At 32.3% G+C, this 22,382-nt stretch overlaps 3 protein-coding genes across 4 annotated transcripts; 2 read left to right on the top strand and 1 right to left on the bottom strand.

Annotated features, from left to right (window-relative positions):
* Window positions 1-297: 297 nt before the first annotated feature.
* On the top strand, window positions 298-1,839 carry LOC112418597 (uncharacterized). The gene is made up of 3 exons (XM_024775009.1): window positions 298-993; window positions 1,259-1,402; window positions 1,585-1,839. Exons 1-3 carry the CDS (start codon window positions 298-300, stop codon window positions 1,837-1,839), a joined length of 1,095 nt encoding a protein of 364 aa, XP_024630777.1.
* Window positions 1,840-7,533: 5,694 nt separating this feature from the next.
* Window positions 7,534-9,034, top strand: LOC112421997 (uncharacterized). Its single transcript, XM_024784649.2, has 3 exons — window positions 7,534-8,229; window positions 8,459-8,602; window positions 8,780-9,034. The coding sequence occupies exons 1-3, from the start codon at window positions 7,534-7,536 to the stop codon at window positions 9,032-9,034; spliced, it is 1,095 nt and encodes a 364-aa protein (XP_024640417.2).
* A 2,714-nt stretch (window positions 9,035-11,748) lies between these two features.
* LOC25483935 (phosphatidylinositol 4-phosphate 5-kinase 9) lies at window positions 11,749-20,708 on the bottom strand. 2 transcript variants are annotated; one of them, XM_013612658.3, is made up of 9 exons: window positions 20,384-20,708; window positions 17,706-19,070; window positions 16,356-16,523; window positions 15,664-15,829; window positions 14,898-15,008; window positions 14,476-14,663; window positions 13,757-13,914; window positions 12,777-12,942; window positions 11,749-12,162 (listed from the first exon to the last, which is right to left on the bottom strand). In XM_013612658.3, exons 2-9 carry the CDS (start codon window positions 18,938-18,940, stop codon window positions 11,889-11,891), a joined length of 2,466 nt encoding a protein of 821 aa, XP_013468112.1. In that variant the 5' UTR covers window positions 18,941-19,070; window positions 20,384-20,708; the 3' UTR covers window positions 11,749-11,888. The 2 variants fall into 2 exon arrangements, with proteins under 2 accessions (XP_013468112.1, XP_024633940.1); XM_024778172.2 differs by lacking the exon at window positions 20,384-20,708 and adding an exon at window positions 19,657-19,767.
* Between the last annotated feature and the right edge of the window lie 1,674 nt (window positions 20,709-22,382).

Genomic DNA, 22,382 nt, shown 5'->3' with positions numbered 1-22,382 from the left:
TATAAATAACTTTACACAAAAGAATTACATTACAACCATTATTCATAACTTTACACAAAAGAATTACATTACAACCATTATTCATAACTAAAATTTATGTATAGATAACAATAAATTCATATGCAGGTGAGCATGAGATTGATCTCTAAAGCGTTTATTTTTTTATTATCAATAATTGTGATGCAATCAAGTACAACTTACTCAAAAAAGAAGACGTATGAAACTCATATCAAATCAGCAACATATTTATCAGAAAAGTTAGAATTGGGGCCCGGTGAGGTTGTGAGTAAATCATTGATGGATATTGAATTTCCAAGAGGTCATATTGGAGTCAAGAGCTTTGATATTGATCTAGTTGATGAACAAGGGAATTCTATACCATTGTATGAAACATACATCCACCATTGGTTTGCTTTAAAATATGATGAAAGTGATGATAAGAATATGTCACACGACCCCAATGATAATACAAAACCGTTTGGGGGTCCCATAATAAAAAGAAATCAAGGAACGTGCAACGATTTAATTCTTCCACTTTATTGGGGGTTGGGAGGTGAATCACGAGGAACAATTTCAAAGCTTCCAGATCCTTTTGCGGTTGAAGTAGGTAACCCTGCAAATATTACAAAAGACTGGAAAGAGAAGTGGCTCTTTTATGTCATGTTCATTGATACACGAGGCACAAAAAATAGGAAAAGTTGCAGTGAATGTAGGTGTGACCAATTTAATCTCCCAAAGAATTTTTATAATAAGACACATGATATCCATGATAAACCATTGTCCCATGACTATAAAGGAGGAATCTTTTGTTGCCACAATAAATTTCAGTGCAAGTTGAGAAAGGGACTCCCAGCACCACGTAGAAAGCTTGCTATAAGATACAAAATAACGTGGGTTGATTGGAACGAACATCAAATCCCTGTTAGATTTTATGTGATGGATTCCACTGATCGTGCCAAAACAAATGGTTCTAAAACAATACATGATTGTCTGGTAAAAGTTACTTAAATTCAATTTTCAATTTTATGAACAATTGAACTATGCCATCATCAAGACGTAGCTTAAGTGAATGAATTTGGAAATATTAAAAGGTCTTTTAAGAAAACTCTACCTTCTAACATGAAATATAGTAACAAATAGTATTCACATTTGCATGCAAAAGAAAAATAAATTCACTTCTAACACGTATGATAGTAATTTTAAATCATTTTGAACCTTCATAGAAAGTGATTAACAAATATTTCTTAATTTGCTACAGACAGAGTATATTATTCCTGGAAACAATAGTAGTGACCCTATCCATGTTCAGAAAGCAAGTTTCCCTATGGAAAAAGGTGGTTATCTTATCTACGGAACTGCTCATATGCATACAGGTGCTATTAATGCAACATTATATGGACAGGTAAAGTTTTATGTTAAATTGATTTTTTTTTTTTATAAAAAACCTGTTTATCTTTTCTTGATACGTTTCTTTAGTAATAATAAACTTTCATATTTTCATTTGTAGTAAAATTAATTTTGTTTTAGTACACATATAATATCTATGATTATTAGTTCATTATTTGTTTTTGATAAATGAATTAGGATGGAAGGACATTGTACACATCAAAAACAAAATACGGAACGGGAAAGAAGGCAGGAAATGAAAAAGGTTACCTTGTTGGAATGTCTGTATCTTATCCAAAACTAGGTTCAATCAAGATTAAGGATGGTGAAATCGTATCTATGGAATCCATATATAAAAATGAATTTCGCACTGGAGCTATGGGACATATGTACTTCTATTTGGCTGATCGACTACCACACGGAAAATATTCATTATATTCCTATGATTTGTAATTGTTTAATGCATGATTTATTCATGATATATAGTATTGAAACATTAGGTGTTTTCTCAATAGAAAGAGTTCAAATCACACTGGGATCATTGTTAAATGTTTTTGTGCTCCGTTTTAAATAATAATGATTTTCCTCATTTCAAATTTTTAATAAAAAAATGTGTTTAAGAACAATGGTAACTATTGCTTTAAGTGCAAAGCGGTTTGTAACTATTGCTTTATGTGTTCCCATTTGTTTGGTTTGAATTCGAAATCAAATTTTTCACGCAACTTAAGAGGAAACTAAAAAGAATTTTCTGCTAACATGTTAAAGAATGTGTTGCATATGCACGTGTCCTCGTTTTAGTCAGTTCTTATCCTAAATATGGCCATTGTGCATTTTATTTTAGGTCCACACTTTTTTTTTCTTCCAAAAAATATAATCAAGATCTCGATTCCACTAACTGAAAATGAATCAAATTTGAATCTCGACCAAGAATTATTTCAATCAAGAATTAGATTAGATATTATTTAAATGTTTTGACTTTACTCAAAACACATTAACCAACTACGCTCAACCATTTAGTTAAGAAGCAATGATATTCAAAGCTTTACAAGGATTTTGATGAAATTAATTTCTCTCTTCCCTCCTTTCTTTTAATCACATAAAGTAACACATCCATATGTATTGAATTTTCAAGTAATCTAACACATCCATATGTATCAAAACCAACAGGGCTTGTTGCATGAAATAAGGGTGGCTATGCATGACAAAAAAATTACTATATAGGAGTCTAATGTTGGCTCAAAAGCATCTCAATTTATCAAAATCTTTCAATGACTCAAACCAATCGGAAGATACATTCCGATCAGCTTTTATTCATCAGAATATATACTTCGTTCGACCTTTTTCAAGGTTATTGAGCAACCTAGAGGTCTATAGAGCAACTTTCATAAAAAAAATGTTGTTTTTGAGATAGTAAGAGTATAGGCTCGTCCTTAAATCCTACCCTCCAGCTCTGATTCAAGAAGTTTTATCTCTTCTTCGAGCACATGTATCTACTAGAATGCAAAGAACTCTGTATTGCATCACGAAGAAAACAGAAAGATTGAAACCTCTAATTGTAATAACTTGCACTGCAAGTAACTTGCTCAAGTTAGTTTCAGTTAGTTACAAGAGTTATTATTCTATGCTTTAGGTACATGTTAATAAGCATAAGGATCTAGTAGCTTATAAATACTAGTTGTACAAGCTTATTCAATCAATGAAAATCTTATTTTCCATTTCATTTCTAATCTCATAATACTCTGCATCTTTTTCTCTGTTAATTGCTAATAACATTTTACTTTTGGCTTGCTAAGGACTTCTGCTTGCATGTTTTTCTGTGTTATTTGTTGATAGTAATTGGTCATTTACTTGGTTTTTTTTTTTTTCATGCACAATATCTACTTTTGGAGAATTGATGTTCCCACATTTGATAAGGTTGTGGCACACGAGTAATTTACGTTTTTGCTCCCTCGGCAGCTGCTGAGGAATTAAAATTCCGGCTGCAGTTAACTGCCGAGGATCTTCTGCTACAAATCTGGCAGAAGCTCTCTCATCCATTATTCATCTCATCTTCTTCAAATTTCTCTCACAAATCTCTCTAAAAAACATAACCAAATTTATTCAATAAAATCATAAGTAAGTAATTATAATGCTATTAACTTACATTTTAGTTGTTATAAATGTTTTTATTTTTTAGTTTTTGAGTACATTTATTATTTTTTAATTTTTGACTAGATTTACATGTTATAATTAATTTTTAGGGTGGATGTTAGTTGATTAATGTTGTTAAAATATTTGCATGATGTTTATGTTATAATTTAGAATTTTAGGGTTATTTATTATTTTGTTGTTTTATATTTATTTTTTTATTTTAGTTTTTAATTAGATTTACATGTTATAAATCATTTTTAGATTATATGTTAGTTGATTAATGTTATATTATATGATTAAACATAAGTTGAATGATTTATGTTATATTATATGATTTTTTATTTTATTTTAGTAAGAGTATATGATTTATAATTTTAGGGTTATTTTTATGAATTTTAGAGTCTATGTATAATGTGCACATCAAGTGTTTGATGAAATGTTTGAATGAGTTTTTATTGATTGTTTTTAATTTCTTATTTTGTAGATTTGAAACAATGGCCGGGTGGATCGACGTTCATGCGCAATTCAACGGCGGAGAACCTTAGAGGTTGAAGGTTCAGTGCCTTGGTGTAACGTTAAGAGGTCTCAAGGATGAACTGACTGAATTAAACCAAGGAGTCAACCCCAGAGACACAAGGAGGGTAGATCACCTTCGGTATAAACGTCCAACGCTCGACGAGGGGAGAGTTTAATTCACTTGGGTGGAATTAACAAACGACGAAAACGTGACGAGCATGTTTTGGGAGCACAACATGTTCCAATGGATCGATATGCGGGTGACGTTGCTGAGATCAACTGAAGATATCATCAACAACTTGATTCCGCCTGAAGATCGTCATTAGTTAGGGTAAGGTGCATTCCAACTACAACAATTGTCTTACCTTTTAATGAGATAAATTCAAACCTGCCAAACAACAGAACTCAAGCATTCCGCTCGGCATTCATGTTTTTCCTTTGAAAAGATTAAATTCTTGCTAGGCTGGTTTAGATGAAGGTATTAAGTGTCAAGGAATGAACCTCATTTCGTTGGCAATTGAATACCATCATCTAAAGCAAGCCTAACAAAAATTTATTCTTTTCAAAGGAAAACATGAATGTCGAGCGAAATGCTTGAGTTCTGTTGTTTGGCAGGTTTGAATTTATCTCATTCAAAGGTAAGACAATTGTTGGAGTTGGAGCAACAATTGTTTTACTCTGGATGGGGCAATTCAAACTTGTTAATCGGTAGGACTCCAACATTTGATAAGCATCTTGAACGCTGATATTCAAGTGTCAAAGAATGCACCTCATTCTTTTGACACTTGAATACCAGCGTTCAAGATGTTGATCGAATACTGGAGTCCTGCTGGTTAGCAAGTTTGAATTTGCCCCATTCAGTGGTAAGATGATTGTTGCAGTTGGAAGGTACATTCCGGAATGTAATGTATTTGGTAATGCAATGTAATGTGATAACATATATTTTGTTTTGAATGGAACAATAATTATCTTATTTATTCACTTTTCGAATTTATTTATTCATTACGCAATTGTAATTAGTTGGATTCACGTTAGATTTAATTATTTTTTATTCGAATACGCAATTATTAAAAACGCGACTTTAATCGAAATTATTCCAAATGCGATTTTATTCTAAGTACCATAATGTCAAACAAAATGTGCGGGACACAAAAATAAAACATAAAAAAATCGAAAACAATTAGGCATTTAAAGCCATTACATTCATTCATCCTCGTCACACAAGTCAATCGGGTTTTCCGCTACAGTCCTGCGGCACCTTGTTTTGGTTGAGGACCAAAATAGCATGTCCTCCTGCTCCTCCTCAACCTCGAGTGATTGTACACCTATACCTTCGAACCCTTCTTTTTTTTTCGGAACCATCGCAAACAATTACGTGCCACGTCATAGGCGATTTTTCTTTGTTCTTCTCATCACCCTGAACGTTACCCTGATTCTGATTCTGAGACATATCTACATTAAAAACAAATGGCGATCAAAACCTAACTAAACAACAATGCCATAAAATCGTAAAATCAAAAACTAAACCTAAACTTAAACTATCATCAAAACTTACACCTAAACCTAAACAATTCTAACAATTCTACAACGATTCATCAAAACTTAAACCTAACAATTCAATAAAAGTTCTCTAACAATTCTAACCATTCTAACCTAAACTATCCTAACATATCATAAAATCAACAAATCAATATAGTCGAACCTATATAATCGAAATTTAACAAAAAAAAAAAAAAAAAAATCAACCGCAAAACAACAATGCAATAGGATTAAAAAAATTACTTGTTTTTGTGATTGAAATTGGCTTGGAATGGCTTGAAATAGCTCAAAATCGCACATTGGAGATCAAAAAACGTAACAATGGAGTTTTGGAAACTCCTATGTCTGTTCTATTCTTATAACATTTTTCTCGGCAGTTAACTGCAGCCGGATTTTTAATTCCTAGGCAGTTAACTGCCGAGGGGGCAAAAACGTATTTTACTCGTGTTTCTCAGCCTTATCAAATGTGGGAACAGCAATTCTCCTACTTTTGTCTTCTTCAGTGCGTGTGGGGTGTAGAAAGTCTGTGAACGGGGGAGCACATACCAGAAGCTTATTTTTCTTGTTTTTCTTCATTCTTCACGTGCTTTTCATCCTTATGAGTTTGGGACAGAAATTTTTCAAGTTGTTTAGACTTCAATAACTTCATTGCGCTCCTTGCTTCCTTAACTTCCATGATATTTCTTGGGTAGATTAATTCCATGTTCTATACAAAATAAAAACTCAAACACATACAGAAATGAGCGAACAAAGCAACCTAGAATAGTCTAAGTATGATTAGATAAAAAGTTTGCAGAGTGGTATATTTGTTTTAATTATAAGAAAACAAATAAAATAAATTGATTTTGTTCATTAACTTCCCGAATTTTTTCTTTGTAATTTTTTTTATCAAAAGATAAAAACTATATCTTATTTAGGTAAACTATACAATAATGTAATTTTTATTTAAAATCATATATGATAATTAATAAAAGTGAAACCATAAATCTGTCAAAAAAAAAAAGTGACGCCATAAAGTATTGTGTGATAAACATTGTTTTTTTTTTTTTTTTTTTTTGAGGGAGATAGACATTGTTGTATATTTAAAAAGGAAATCGATATTTCGTCCAACGGTTAATGTGTATATGAGGTAACATTAATTTTACTTTGTATGATTCATAAATTTTTCATTCGGTGAAATTGTTTAACAAAAATAAATAAATAAATGGTAACAACGAAAAATCTCTAACTAATTAACGGTTGGAAATAAGCTTGTACTGTGAAATATTTTTGGTGAGATGTAATCTAAAATAGACATCAACTTATTATACCCATAAATAGCAAAAAAAATAAAATAATATACCTAATGACTTGCATTGCCAAATATAAAATAAGAGCTAAACAAATTTTGTTATCTTATTGGAACTAATTAACTATAAATAGAAACCACATAAGACAACAAGAAGAAAGAGATTCAACATATACGTTGGATTTGTTCAAAAAACGCATATATGATTTGGATTTTTTTTTTCAAAGCTATGCCAACCTTATAAATTCCTACTATAAAAGTAGAAAATAGGCAAGATCTCCACATCTTCACAAATTTGTATTCTATCAATTTTTTATTTCAAAACTTCCTTGAAGTTTGACAAGGAGCACACCTTTACTATGGTTTCTCATGTGGTACGTATTTCCTTTACATTAATTATCCAACTTTTCAAGCACTTATTATAAAATTTATGTATAAATAACTTTACACAAAAGAATTACATTACAACCATTATTCATAACTAAATATAAATTCATATGCAGGTGAGCATGAGATTGATCTCTAAAGCGTTTATTTTTTTATTATCAATAATTGTGATGCAATCAAGTACAAGTTACTCAAAAAAGAAGACGTATAAAACTCATATCAAATCAGCAACATATTTATCAGAAAAGTTAGAATTGGGGCCCGGTGAGGTTGTAAGTAAATCATTGATGGATATTGAATTTCCAAGGGGTCATATTGGAGTCAAGAGCTTTGATATTGATCTAGTTGATGAACAAGGGAATTCTATACCATTGTATGAAACATACATCCACCATTGGTTTGCTTTAAAATATGATGAAAATGATGATAAGAATATGTCACACGACCCCAATGATAATACAAAACCGTTTGGGGGTCCCATAATAAAAAGAAATCAAGGAACGTGCAACGATTTAATTCTTCCACTTTATTGGGGGTTGGGAGGTGAATCACGAGGAACAATTTCAAAGCTTCCAGATCCTTTTGCGGTTGAAGTAGGTAACCCTGCAAATATTACAAAAGACTGGAAAGAGAAGTGGCTCTTTTATGTCATGTTCATTGATACACGAGGCACAAAAAATAGGAAAAGTTGCAGTGAATGTAGGTGTGACCAATTTAATCTCCCAAAGAATTTTTATAATAAGACACATGATATCCATGATAAACCATTGTCCCATGACTATAAAGGAGGAATCTTTTGTTGCCACAATAAATTTCAGTGCAAGTTGAGAAAGGGACTCCCAGCACCACGTAGAAAGCTTGCTATAAGATACAAAATAATGTGGGTTGACTGGAACGAACAACAAATCCCTGTTAGATTTTATGTGATGGATTCCACTGATCGTGTCAAAACAAATGGTTCTAAAACAATACATGATTGTCTGGTAAAAGTTATTTAAATTCAATTTTCAATTTTATGAACAATTGAATTTGGAAATATTAAAAGGTCTTTTAAGGAAACTCTACCTTCTAACATGAAATATAGTAACAGATAGTATTCACATTTGCATGCAAAAAAAAAAAAAGTTCACTTCTAACACTTATGATAGTAGTTTTAAATCATTTTGAACCTTCATAGAAAGTGATTAACAAATATTTCTTAATTTGCCACAGACAGAGTATTTTATTCCAGGAAACAATAGCAGTGACCATGTCCATGTTCAGAAAGCAAGTTTCCCTATAGAAAAAGGTGGTTATCTTATCTACGGAACTGCTCATATGCATACAGGTGCTATTAATGCAACACTATATAGACAGGTAACGTTTTATGTTAAATTGAATACTTTTTTTTAAACTTGTTTTTGTTTTCTTGATACGTTTCTTTAGTAATAATAAACTTTCATATTTCCATTTGTAGTAAAATTAATTTTGTTTTAGTACACATATAATATCTACGATTATTAGTTCATTATTTGTTTTTGATAAATGAATTAGGATGGAAGGACATTGTACACATCAAAAACAAAATACGGAACGGGAAAGAAAGCAGGAAATGAAAAAGGTTACCTTGTTGGAATGTCTGTATTTTATCCAAAACTAGGTTCAATCAAGATTAAGGATGGTGAAATCGTATCTATGGAATCTATATATAAAAATGAATTTCACACTGGAGCTATGGGGCATATGTACTTCTATTTGGCTGATCGACTACCACACGGAAAATATTCATCATATTCCTATGATTTGTAATTGTTTAATGCATGATTTCTTCATGATATATAGTATTGAAACATTAGGTGTTTTCTCAATAGAAAGAGTTCAAATCACACTGGGATCATTGTTAAATGTTTTTGTGCTCCGTTTTAAATAATAATGATTTTCCTCATTTCAAATTTTTAATAAAAAAAAATGTGTTTAAGAACAATGGTAATTATTGCTTTAAGTGGAAAGGGATTTGTAACTAGTTTTTTTTTCCTTCCAATTCAATTACATTTTTTCATCTTTCATCCAAATATAGTCGTTCCCATTTGTTTGGATTGAATTCAAAATCAAATTTTTCACACAACTTAAAAGGAAACTAAAAAGAATTTTCTGCTAACAGGTTAAGGAATGTGTTGCATATGCACGTGTCCTTGTTTTAGTCGGTTCTTATCCTAAATATGGCCATTGTGCATTTTATTTTAGGTCCACACTTTTTTTGTTTCCAAAAAATATAATCAAGATCTCGATTCCACTAACTGAAAATGAATCAAATTTGAATCTCGACCAAGAATTATTTCAATCAAGAATTAGATTTGATATTATTTAAATGTTTTGACTTACTCAAAACACATTAACCAAGAGAGGCATCATTTATTATCATATCCCTTATTGTATTGAAACAATTATTATAAATGAAATGCAATGAGTTTTGTTCCCTTCAAAAAAAAAAAAAAAAAAAACAGTAACCAACTACGCTCAACCATTTAGTTAAGAAGCAATGATATTCAAAGCTTTACAAGAATTTTGATGAAATTAATTTCTCTCTTCCCTCCTTTCTTTTAATCACATAAACTAAGACATCCATATGTATTGAATTTTCAAGTAATCCAATACATCCATATGTATCAAAACCAACAGGGCTTGTTGCATGAAATCAGGGTGGCTATGCATGACAAAAAAATTACTATATAGGCCTCTAATGTTGGCTCAAAAGCACCTCAATTTATCAAAATCATTCAATGACACAAACCAATCGGAAGATACATTCCGATCAGCTTTTATTCATCTGAATATATACTTCGTTCGACCTTTTTCAAGGTTATTGAGCAACCTAGAGTATAGGCTCTAGGTTTTTGAGATAGTAAGAGTATAGGCTCGTCCTTAAATCCTACCCTCCAGCTCTGATTCAAGAAGTTTTATCTCTTCTTCGAGCACATGTATCTACTAGAATGCAAAGAACTCTGTATTGCATCACGAAGAAAACAGAAAGATTGAAACCTCTAATTGTAATAACTTGCACTGCAAGTAACTTGCTCAAGTTAGTTTCTGTTAGTTACGAGAGTTATTATCCTATGCTTTAGGTACATGTTAATAAGCATAAGGATCTAGTAGCTTATAAATACTAGTTGTACAAGCTTATTCAATCAATGAAAATCTTATTTTCCATTTCATTTCTAATCTCATAATACTCTGCATCTTTTTCTCTGTTAATTGCTAATAACATTTTACTTTTGGCTTGCTAAGGACTTCTGCTGGCATGTTTTTCTGTGTTATTTGTTGATAGTAATTGGTCATTTACTTGGTTTTTTTTCATGCACAATGATTGTGAAGAGTGTCTCATCTCTGGTTTGATTAATGAAAAGATAAACCTTGTTGAAATCTAACGTAATAAGATAAACTTAGTTTAAAAACAATTATTATCTCTATAGTTTTCACAACTATAGAGATAAGGTGCAGAACGTTTGGAATCACTTTGCCAATAGCCCAATACTAGACATACGATTATAATGCAGCTACACACAATCAACATATTTGGATGGATGTCGAAGAAGGTTTTCTTACATCTTAATGTCAAATTAGATCAATTTTATGGTACACAAGTGAGATATATCTTGCATTATGCACAAACTAATTTCTACCATCGGATAAATATATCTCAGCATTAATTAAATAAAATATGATATGACTTTTCGATTAAATAGTGAAATGATATATTTGTGCATGATGCAAGACAATTTTGCTTATGCATGTTAGACAAAACCCTCAAATCAATGTAATAAATATAAAAGTAATTACAAATTGTAGAGTTGTCTAAATTCTAATCGTGCAGTATTGTTTTGCTTTAGTAGTCTCCCAAATAAACATTACTACCTCCGTCCCTAAATATAGGAGTCTTTTGTCAAAATTACGGAGATTAAGAAAGTTGATTGTAGTATTAAATTTGTATATAATTACTATTGTTTTTACAATTTTATCCTTAAGAGGGAGGATTAATTTATGTTTTCAACATAATATTTATTGTTGATTGAAGAAAAAGATGCAAAATAAATAAGGGTATGTTAGTAAAAAAATAATTAATGTACTTGGAAATACCAAAGGGATCTTATAAAAAGGACAAATTATTTTTTCAAAAGGGTATTATAATTAAGGACGGAGGTAGTAGTTTTTACTTAGATGCAAGTTAAGGGGAATGCATTGCTTTAATTGTTTTCCTCTCATGTGTTATCAATCTCATCATTCAATGAAAAAAGACGAAATGTGTTACTTAATATCAAAATTGAAAGTAAAAAAGTTGAATGGTGAGATTAAAAACACATGAGAACATTTTTTGAGAATCCATTCCCAACGGTAAAAGCCTTTTCTGCTATAGAAACAAACATGCAAGTAAAATCTTATTTCATATATCGCAACTTAAAAAATCATGTTAGTGGCCGAAAATTATTTGCTTTAATTAAATAAATATTTCCTAAAAAACTTTAATCGAAAGAAAAATCAAAATTTAGCATATTTATTAAAAAAAGAAAAACATGTTTACAACAATTACAAAGTATGCATGCACAAAAGGGACAATGTGATCGTTCACACATTCTGAATAAACAATCTGGATGAAGTTACTCAAACTTTATCCTGCCACATTTGATGGGAACACTTTCTGGATAAAATCCAGGAAGCGACGCGAGTAGAATGTAGGATCCACAGCCGATATAGATAACGAATCAAACTGAAGTGATTTATACGCATGTTCAATCTTCTTGGTCATGTTGTAATCCTGCAATATATCAATGATACCCAGGTATAGAACGACGTCATAAGCCTCGTGGAACATTTGAGTTTCCTCTTTTCCTGGTATCTGCTCTGCCCTTGCTGGCATGTTCACACCTAGCTGGATTTGTAGTCTGCATAACGAGTTGACAAGAAAGAAAAACCCTCAGTCTACAATATTCTAGCTACTATCTAATGGTGCACTAAAGGAAGAATTTTGCCTTAATAAACGTAATCCCAAGTGAAATGGCTAGATCGTTTGTTTCAAATAACATTTCACACATACGATAACGATTAAGAGATATTAACAACAATTCTTTTCATGCAGAAGCGTGGTGCAATCATCGGCAATGACTAGAACATCTGTCAATCACACAACAAACATTTAAAAGTAGGAGTGCAACTAGTGTTAGGAGTTAGAGGATGTGGAGAGAAGACGAGTAAATATATGAGAGCTTGAACGGCAAAAATCTATGGAGGTTTTGTTCTAAAAAGGAAGATGAATGAGTTCGTTTCAAGAGTAGTTGTTCTGCAATCTAACTGATAGCACCCTAGCAGAACATAAACTACTCTCCCAACAACTGGAGTATTGCACCAAATGCCAGAAACAGCCACCCATGTTTTATGAACATAAAAGTGATTATGAATTTGTAACTGCTGTGATCACACTAATAACAGGATAGCTGGAGTACTATAATAAAAGTGATAAATAACATAAAACACAACCATTAAACTCATGAAGAATTACCTTGCAGTACCGGGTAGAAGAAGATCCACCTCCTCGTCACCAGCAGCTGAAGCTCGCAATCGGCTACCTCTAACGTGTGACCCGACAACAACACTACCATCATCTGCTCCCCGAGGGACCAGAACAAGACCTTGAGGATAGTTATATACTTCATCTTCTAGAGGGTCTGTAGTTGATTGTCGAAGTTTTCAAAATTAATCAGTTCCATGATTATAGTGCTAGAACAAAATGCAAGAATACAAGTCATTGCTAAAACTTCAAAAATAATGATGCACCAAATCATAGATAACCGGATAAGCCTATAAGAATTTGTAAAATGATGTGGTCCATAATCATCATATAATTGTAAAACTCTGATTGGATGTCAACCAACCGAATACTCAATTCAAGAGCTCATTTGCCCGTTTCAGTCAGAAAAACAACCAATATAAAACAGATCCAAAATGCAAGAAATAATAAGACAATGCTACTGGGTTAAAAGGGTTTGACTGAAAACCAATCAGCATGTTTAACTGGACCAGCAAAGGACCTGGCTATCCTTTTGGACCATCCAAGTCCAGGCCAGATTTTACAACATTGCTCCTAAAAACGGCTCCTAACATTTTTCGAGTAGGAATCTAAACTTTCCCATTCATACTCATCTAATGTTAATAAACAATCAGCACATATCATTGATAATAAAATGCTTTTGTGAAGAAGGCCAGACAGGCATTAGTCAATTTATGATGTAAAAGAAAGATTTTCTGAAATACCCCCTCGTCGATCTCATCATCTAAACTACCTGATAATACCAAAATAAGCAGTGTTTATATCATCTGCTGATCACACAATGTCATATCTCTCATTTACAGAATCATTAGTTTTATACTGATGATATATGCCAAATTTAGGTAAAACACACAATAGTACTTTTGCCGGACATAAATATCAATCACATAAAGGCCAATTATTCATTAGCTTTCTCAATTAATAATGCATACCTTCCTCTGCAAGTATTGCCAGACCATCTGAGCTTATACTATGGCTGAAGGACACGGGAGGACGCAGCTGCTGGGGAGCTCGATAATGAACACCTAGAAGAAGACTATAGTCCATTATGTGCTGTTCCTCCAAGAACTTGCTGTCAGTCTCAATCTGCCTGCACAAGAGTACGAGTAAAAGATAAAATACATGTTTTGAAGTTGAGCATTGCAGGACTAAACATCGTGAAAATTTGCTACTCATCAGAAAAACATTTGAAGTTCAAACAAACACTAATGGTTACTATTTCTAACAAGAAAGAATAAATAGGTTAGATGGACATCAGTCCTTAAATTTTTTTACATGTTCATTGTATACAGTATAAAAAAATGTAATGAGAATTCTGCTGCATTACCTCAAATGTACAAATTTAATAATATACAATACATATCTATTTTTATTTATGGTATTGGCTTGGGACTTAGGAGTGTGCTCCTCCTCGAGATCTCAAGTTTGATTCTCTCTGGTGCCGATTTAGGTGGGCTAATTTAGCTTCTTCAAAAAAAAAAAAAAAAAAAAAATATCTATTTTTATTTGCTTTGTTATAAATTATTTTGTTGAAGGAGGGTAATTTGTCTTCCGACTCTTTGTGTTCCTAGGAATACAATATTTTCTTACAAACATCAAGAACAAAATGGAAATACATGATTTAAGAAAGTATTTTGTAAATGCCCCTTACTTTAATAAAGACTCCCGCCAAGACGGCTCCAAGTAAAAGCAGTAGTTCAAATCCAAATCTTTAAGAGTGGTATTCTCATCGATTTCTATCTTGTCGGATGAACGTCCAAGGGATGAACCTTTTAAATCGAATCTTCTATGGATCCTCAATTCTGTGCAGAACATATTTCCCATTACAACAAAGCGGAACTGCAAGATAGAAAATCATATATAAATGTTTGTCTTCAAATTAAAGAAAATAAATTTTTTGTTTGGCATGAAAGATGTAATAATGATAGGTTCAAATATTTGCTGTTGTACATATGCTTTATAAAAATTCTCATTATTTTGATCATTCTGATTTGCATGAATTAAGGTGCAAGTCGCATTAGTAATTGATAAATAATCAAGAAAATGACTCAATTGCAGATAAATGAGCATTACCTTTTGACCACTTGAAGGTATAATCCTGTGCAGACCAAAAAACTTTGTAACAAGTGTATTCTCATATGACTTCACATGATGATGATAATCTGGAAGCATTCTTAGAAGAACCTACATTTCAAATTATGGTCACTACATTTTCTATTTTACATCAAAAACTGAAAAGTATAGAAGAACATGTGAACACTAAAATATCATTACTAAACATATGCACCTCAAGTTAATTCAACAAATCTGAGCTAAATGCTCAGTTTTTCTATTCTAGCTTTTTGGACTGAAAAAGTAGTTTTATCAAAGAGAAATAGAAAAACATAGAATATCATTCAAGTTAATGAGGCAGACAATATTATACTGACAACCTTTTACTCTCTGCGAAGACCTCTTGATGTGTGTGTGTGTGTGTGGGGGGGGGGGGGGGGGGGCATGTACATATGAAAAACTGCTTTTAAGTTAATGAAGCAGGTTCGTAACTTATGTAAGAATGATGGTAAGTTATTTATGTTTGATTATTGTAATTAGTAATTACGATTTAATGTTTGCTTAATATTTGTTTAACATTTGACTTGACAACATTCTGAGCACAATGATGTCATTGGCCACTTTTTTGCAAGTATGTCATTGATAACCAAGGACCATTGGAGAAAACACCCAGGTAAAATGAAATATGGAACAGAACCAGTTGAAGACAAGCCTCGAAGGAAGTTTATATATCAATATCAGCAATTGCATCAAGAGCTAATGAACAAGAACCACAAAATAAACACACCTTTACTTCTGATCTTCTCAGTGTCTTGATCATGAAACGATCATCCTGAGACAGGAAAAAGACACTGCCACTTTTCCCTGGAGACGATAGTTCTCTCAAAGCATCATTTCCACAAATGGACATCATATAGTCTGCAGCGTCAATCTTGAACAACTCTCTCAAATTTCTGCAAAATGTTACAAGGTCATATATAACAAGCATATGAAAGGTGATAGAAAGAAATAGAAGAGAGCAAAACAGATTTGTCTAGTTGAAGCAAGGATTCAACATGAAATCCACATGGCTTAATAAACAATTACACAATTAAGAGTCAGTTTTGAATAATTACTCCATGCTTGTATTCACCTTAAGTTGTCAAGTAGGCATTGCAATTTGAAATGGATATTCAAAATCAGATGTACAAAATTTATTGTGTGCGCATCTGTTTTTCCTATTTCTAATATCAGAACACTTAAGGAAAATTATAGAAACAATATGGTAGATTAAAATTCAGTAGTTACTTTAAGAGGAAAAAACTATATTCAGGTGAACATAGAACAAATCATATAGCCTGATGCTGTCAACCAATCCATAAGAGTGGCATGTAGTGATTTAGTGAAGCAAGGATTGGTTTAAAACGCATGCCTACTGAGTCAATGAATGAGGCAACAGTCACATGAAGAAATAGCATGCCTAAAAAAGTTACAACTAACCTGAACACCATAGGGCAGTAATCTTTCCATTTAAAATCCTCTGACTGATGAGGAGGTGTCAATTGAGAACCTTCTTTTGGAAAATTCATCCAAAAGCTTGCTTTGGCACCAAAATCTGATGCTCGAACTTCTCGTCTCTGTATGGGGGTAATCTTTCCCACAGTATACCTAGCCATTTGAAGCCCATTTTTAAGTTACTTACAGAAAACCATGCAAAATCAAATATTGATAAAAGGGCAATCCGGTGCACTAAAGCTCCCGCATACGCAGGGTCCGGGAAGGGGTCCCACCATTCAGTGTATTGTACGCAGCTTTGCCCTGTTTTTACACAAGAGACTGTTTCCAAGACTTGAACCTGTGACCTTTCAGTCACATGACAACAACTTTACCAGTTGAGCTAAGGTTACCCCTCACAAAAGCAAATATTGATATTCCGGAATAACTTAATTTCTTCTAAAGTTCTGTACATTTGGTTCTTTCATTGTATATAGTTGCCTCATGTCATTAATAGGAATAATGAATCCAGAAAAACTGTGTTAGTTCTACTATAAAAATTGTGAAATACAAAAGAGAAGCAAATAATATTTGTTTGCTTAAGGCAAAGCATCTTCCGGTTGCTATGTGATTCCCAATAGGAAATGAAATGGAATATCTTGCTTTTTTGCGGAAAAAGTATAAAATGAATCGTTGATATAAAAAGTATAAAACAGTTTCCGAAGAAAAAAAAAAGTATAATACAATTCAGCACTCAATCATAATTACTGATATTCAAAGCGTGTTTGATTTTGATGATTAATTAACTTGAACTGTTGATGGCTAATTTTTTTATAACTGATATTTTATTTGAGCTTCCTTGTTTGTGATTTTCCCATTTTCAATAACCACATTTCTTTTCTGTGGATAAAAAACAAATATAGGGGGTAATCCACATTCTTTTTTCTTGAACCCCATGAGTGACAATTTAGTGATTTCAAAGCAAAATATAGCTCAAAGGATAATGATCTGAAAATTGAAAACCTAAAACCTCAATCTCTTTAAGAGACATTACACCCCTTCTATTCTTTACAGTTGGTAACAGGGAAGAATAAAAAGATATTTCTGTGAACATAAAAACTGCCTGATAATGTGATCAGTGAAAAGATGTACACGACCATATGAAAATTCCTATAAGAAAATTATGCCTGCCTTCTAACATGGATTCATCTTGAAAATTCGATGTTCGTAACAATAAAATGTTTAATAAAAAAACTTGTAGAAAGCAAAATCATGTTCATGCAGCAGTAGCACTGTTATAAATGAAAACAATTAAAGCAGCTTGATTGTGCATAAAGTCAAGATAGTATCCTTTACCTTATTCCGAGCTGCAAACTAAGCATCAGATCATAACTCCTGTGGCCTTTAATAATTTGTTCACCAGGCCTTTTGATATCTTTGGCAATTTTTTTTTTAAGCTGCTTTGCTCTTCTAGTAAGTGATGCAAAACTATTATTTAAGACTACCTCACTTATTAATACCCCTTGCATATATTCACGTTCCAAAATGGGGATCTTTTCATTAACCTCTTTATTTCCACCGGCGAAGACTGAATCCGTTGAAGCAAATTGTGAATCATGACCAATCACCTTCTCGATAGCTACCTCTAAACTCCACCGCCTTTCAAGAGAAACATTTTTGCTGCGAGATTGGTCCAGATTTAACAGGTTCCCTGTGCCAGACGGAACACCACCTGTTCTCCGGGTCTCACCAAATCTGCCATTTCCCATATCAACTGAAGCAGTGTTATGAATATGCACCTGATTCTGTTTTCTCAAATCTGGTAATAGCCCTCTTTTTCTCAATGCATTGAGATATACTTCTTGTGCAGATGGCAGACAGCTTCCTTTTGGATAAAAGGTTCCTTTGCCATCTTTAAGACCCCGTGTCCATGTCCCAACATAGCACCCCCCATCACCCCAAGTATATGCGCCAAGACCATGCATCATGCCATTTAACCAGCTTCCTTCAAACGAGTCTCCACTTACCCAGGTAAGGGTTCCTTTGCCTGACATTGTCCCACCTTTCATATTTCCCAAATATACATTTCCATTAGCCCAGGTATACTTGCCTGGCCCTTCAGGATTTCCTTGGATCCAAGAGCCTTCAAATATATCTCCATTTGGATAAACTTGATAACCTAGGCCATGTTTAAGATTGAATCGCCATCGACCTTTGTAGGTCAGACATTCTGGGCCAATATATGATCCTGTACCGTGGATATAGCCACCGGAAAATTCACCTTCATACAACACACCAGAAGGCCATTGTATTTTCCCAAATCCATTTCTCATCCCCCGTCTCCACTCACCATCATATACACAACCATCTGACCATACATACTTACCCTGACCCTCTGGAACGTTGCCAAGAAGGGATCCAGAATATGACTCACCATTAGGAAGAGAGAGTTCCCGAACTCTAAAACCAGCAATTTCAGTGGAATGACCAGCTTCGCCGTTTGTCAATATAGATATAGGGTCTATGTTAGAAAAGATAGCAAGAGATTGTGTTCGATCCAAACTACTAACTGTGGCCACGGAGCCAGACATGCATAATGATCAAAAGGAAAATTCCTTATAGAATTATAACTATCCCGGATTCTCAACAGCTACAAGACAAGAATGGTTGCAGATAGGAAATCTTACCAAGAGATTGACCCTTGAAACTCTGTCCTTTTGGCTACAAAAGAAAAGTCAAAAAAATGAAACAAATCAGAAATTTGTCACTACACAAGACATAAGACATCCCATTCATATCATAAAAAAAAAGGCATAAACAAAGATGATAGGAAAATAAGTGGGATTCATAGACTAGAGTATGGCTGTTCGTGGGTCCGTTCAGTTTGGTTTTGACTAAATCTATTGCCATCAAAAGCGCACGGCTTGGGTTGGGTTGGATTTACATGTTTTTTTGTATAAAATTTGAACCAAACCAAGCCGAATGTAAACATGATAGACCACGACATCTATGAAGCACATATACGGACGCGACACAAACACTGACACACCGATACCGCTAATAATTTGAGAAAAGCACATAATTCAGTGTAATTACATGTGTTGGTGTCATATCGGTGTTGGATACGACACGTGTCCGACACCGGGACACGCGTGTCCGTGCTTCATAGCTGATAACATACATATGTGAACATCAAGAAATTACACAGACACCACCATAACTAAAAGAAATTGAAATTTCAAAAGAAATCATCATATCAAAAAAAAAATTATAAGAATCAAAAGGAGAAAAACAAATATAATCATACACAAAATGGAAGGAGAGAAGCTTGACTAGATTTCCATAAACCTGAAAGTCTTTATACTGAACAACTTATAACATTAATATATGAAAGATCACTTTATTTAATAAAAAATTGCAAGTAAAGCAATATACAGTATATATAAAAAACAGAGTAGTCGGTTAAGAAATCATAAAAAATTACAGAAAATATCAACAAAGGGAAAAATAATTGAAAAATTAAAATTTTCTCCGTCATGATTGAAACAAACAAAACTTCAAACATTATTGTATAGTGAAACAATAATTGCCAGCTCAATTTCATCGCCCATAACACAAAAATTCCTAAACTCGCTGTTCAACAAAACATTTTCCGAAAAATTGCATACACATTACATTTCAATTCTTCTAAGAGATATATGATTCCTTCGGCCGCGTTGATTGCAAGTTTGCAACTAACTTTTGAACAAGTCAAAAAATTGATTTTACCTCCAGAATTGATTTTAACTGAAAGTTAGAAATAGTAGCTTTTGATTTTAGAATTGATTCTTAAAGTGAAATTTATTGTTCAAATCAGGAAACATAAATCACTTTATCGTCAACTAACTTTTTGTCAGAATCAATCAATTTTACAGAATCAATTCACTATCAAACTCAGTTATGAGATATGAATGATGATAAACGATTATACATTATTGAAGATGAAGAGATGAAAATATGAATATTTAGAGAGAGAGAGAGAGAGGAGAGAGAACCTTGTTGAATTGAAAGTTGAAAGAATGAGAATAAAGTCAAGTGTTGTAGGTGGTAAATAAATCAAACTCTAAACGCTCTTTTGCTTGCTGGCTATAGTCTAGCTTGTTTTCAACTACTCTCTCCAAATTTCTCTACTCGTTTTCCAATGAGTTTCGTTTTGTCTTCTAATAATATATATTGATTGGATCTTAAACTCGTTAACTTGTTCTTTGTCTTTTATTAGGCTCAAAGATTGAAGAAGAAGATGATGATTGTGAGATGATCTTTATTCCAATTTCAAGCAACATTTTTCTACTAATAAATTAATAAATACTTGTGTATAATATAAGAACAACAAGAAGATATTATTATTAATAATATTGCTTCTAAAAATATTACAAAAATACACTATGAATTGATATTGGGTTATAGGGTGGACCTATCAAATAGATGGGACCTAGTAGACTAATATTTGAAATTTGAGGTAGGTTAAATAAGACAACTTATAAGACAACCATAAATTTATAAGAAAAATAGGTATTGATATAAAAATTAAAGTAATAAAAATGATGGATTGGAGAAGAGTATTTGTGAAAAAAAAATGTATTATAATGAAAAATTATAAATGAATTATTGCATAAATGGAACTTATTTTCATTGGAATCAATACTTTTTTTTTTGAATAAAAAAAAAGGGGGTGATTAAAACATGCAATTAATGTTAATTTCGTCTCTCTTCCCCTTCTTTCTTTCTTTCTTGTGAGCCGTCACCAAAATTCTAGTTTCTTCTTCTTCATCCATTAAAGAGGGGTGATTTAAGGTCAATTTTCGAACCAAAATCATGAAAAATAAGTTATTTATGATAATCCCTCTAACTCGTTTTCTATTTACTTTTTTATTAAAATAAGTTATTTTCACATCTATTTCGTTTTTTCTTTTGTGATTTCGTCGTCTTAGTGCGACGTTGTTTTGTTCATCGTCTTTGTGCGACGTTGTTTGTCTTTCTTGTTTCGTTCAGGTAATTGTTCAATTTAGATTGTCAGATCAGCTTCGATCCAGTGCAGATCAAATCAATGGCTTTGGAGTCGTCAACGTTGCAGATCCGGAGACATGGATATTCTAGAGAGTTAAATATAGTCATAAGTGTAGGCTTTAATACTTTGTCATTTTATGCTATTAACATGGATGATGTGAGTTTGTTTACGGATTCATCCTTTTTATTTTTATCGAATTTTCATTATATTGATGTACTCTATTAATTTGAATGAATGAATATCATTTATCTTAGTAAAAAAAAAATGCAATTCTCTATTGTGAATTTTCTAACAATTATTTATTTAAAAGTAAAATCTCATGTTCTCCTCGTCATCATGCCTGAGGCAATGACATGATTTATATAATTTTCATAAAAAACAAGAAAGAAAAACTAATATATATATTCTCTGAAAAAAAGCTAATATATATTGAGTTTTAAGTCACATTTTTCTTGTTTTACCATAAATCAATATTAAACAAATAATTGTCTCAATTATGATGTTAATGAGAAGCACCACAAATTTTTACTTTCAAATCATAAATGATAATAATCATAAACATATTTATTATGTCAGATCCCTAATTTAAAATGAATTCATATTTTTTTCTCTGCATTTAATATGTGTGAATATATATTTAAATTCTTTGAGACTATGGCACTTTAAAAAAAAATATGCATCCATCATCTTTGAAATTTCAAACAATTTTTAAATATCCCCTAAAAAAACAATTTTTAAATATCAATGAACAATAAATCACCTATCAATCACAATGGTCCATTTTGTCAAAAAAAAAACAAAGAAAAATCACAATCCACATTAAAATCTGCCATATGCCACCATACATATCCTATTATCCTATGGAGTAGCAAGCATGGCTGTTGGGACAATGGTATTAAATCCAAATAATGGTGTTATAGTGTTATTATTCCCAAACAAAGCATGTTCAAACAAATAGTGTCTCCTAAGTCCTAACTATATTCTAA

This window comes from Medicago truncatula, chromosome 1 (assembly GCF_003473485.1).
Source record: "Medicago truncatula cultivar Jemalong A17 chromosome 1, MtrunA17r5.0-ANR, whole genome shotgun sequence".
NCBI lineage: Eukaryota > Viridiplantae > Streptophyta > Magnoliopsida > Fabales > Fabaceae > Medicago > Medicago truncatula.
The sequence above is the reverse complement of the archived record's forward strand: the minus strand, read 5'-3'. Positions and strand labels throughout refer to the sequence as shown.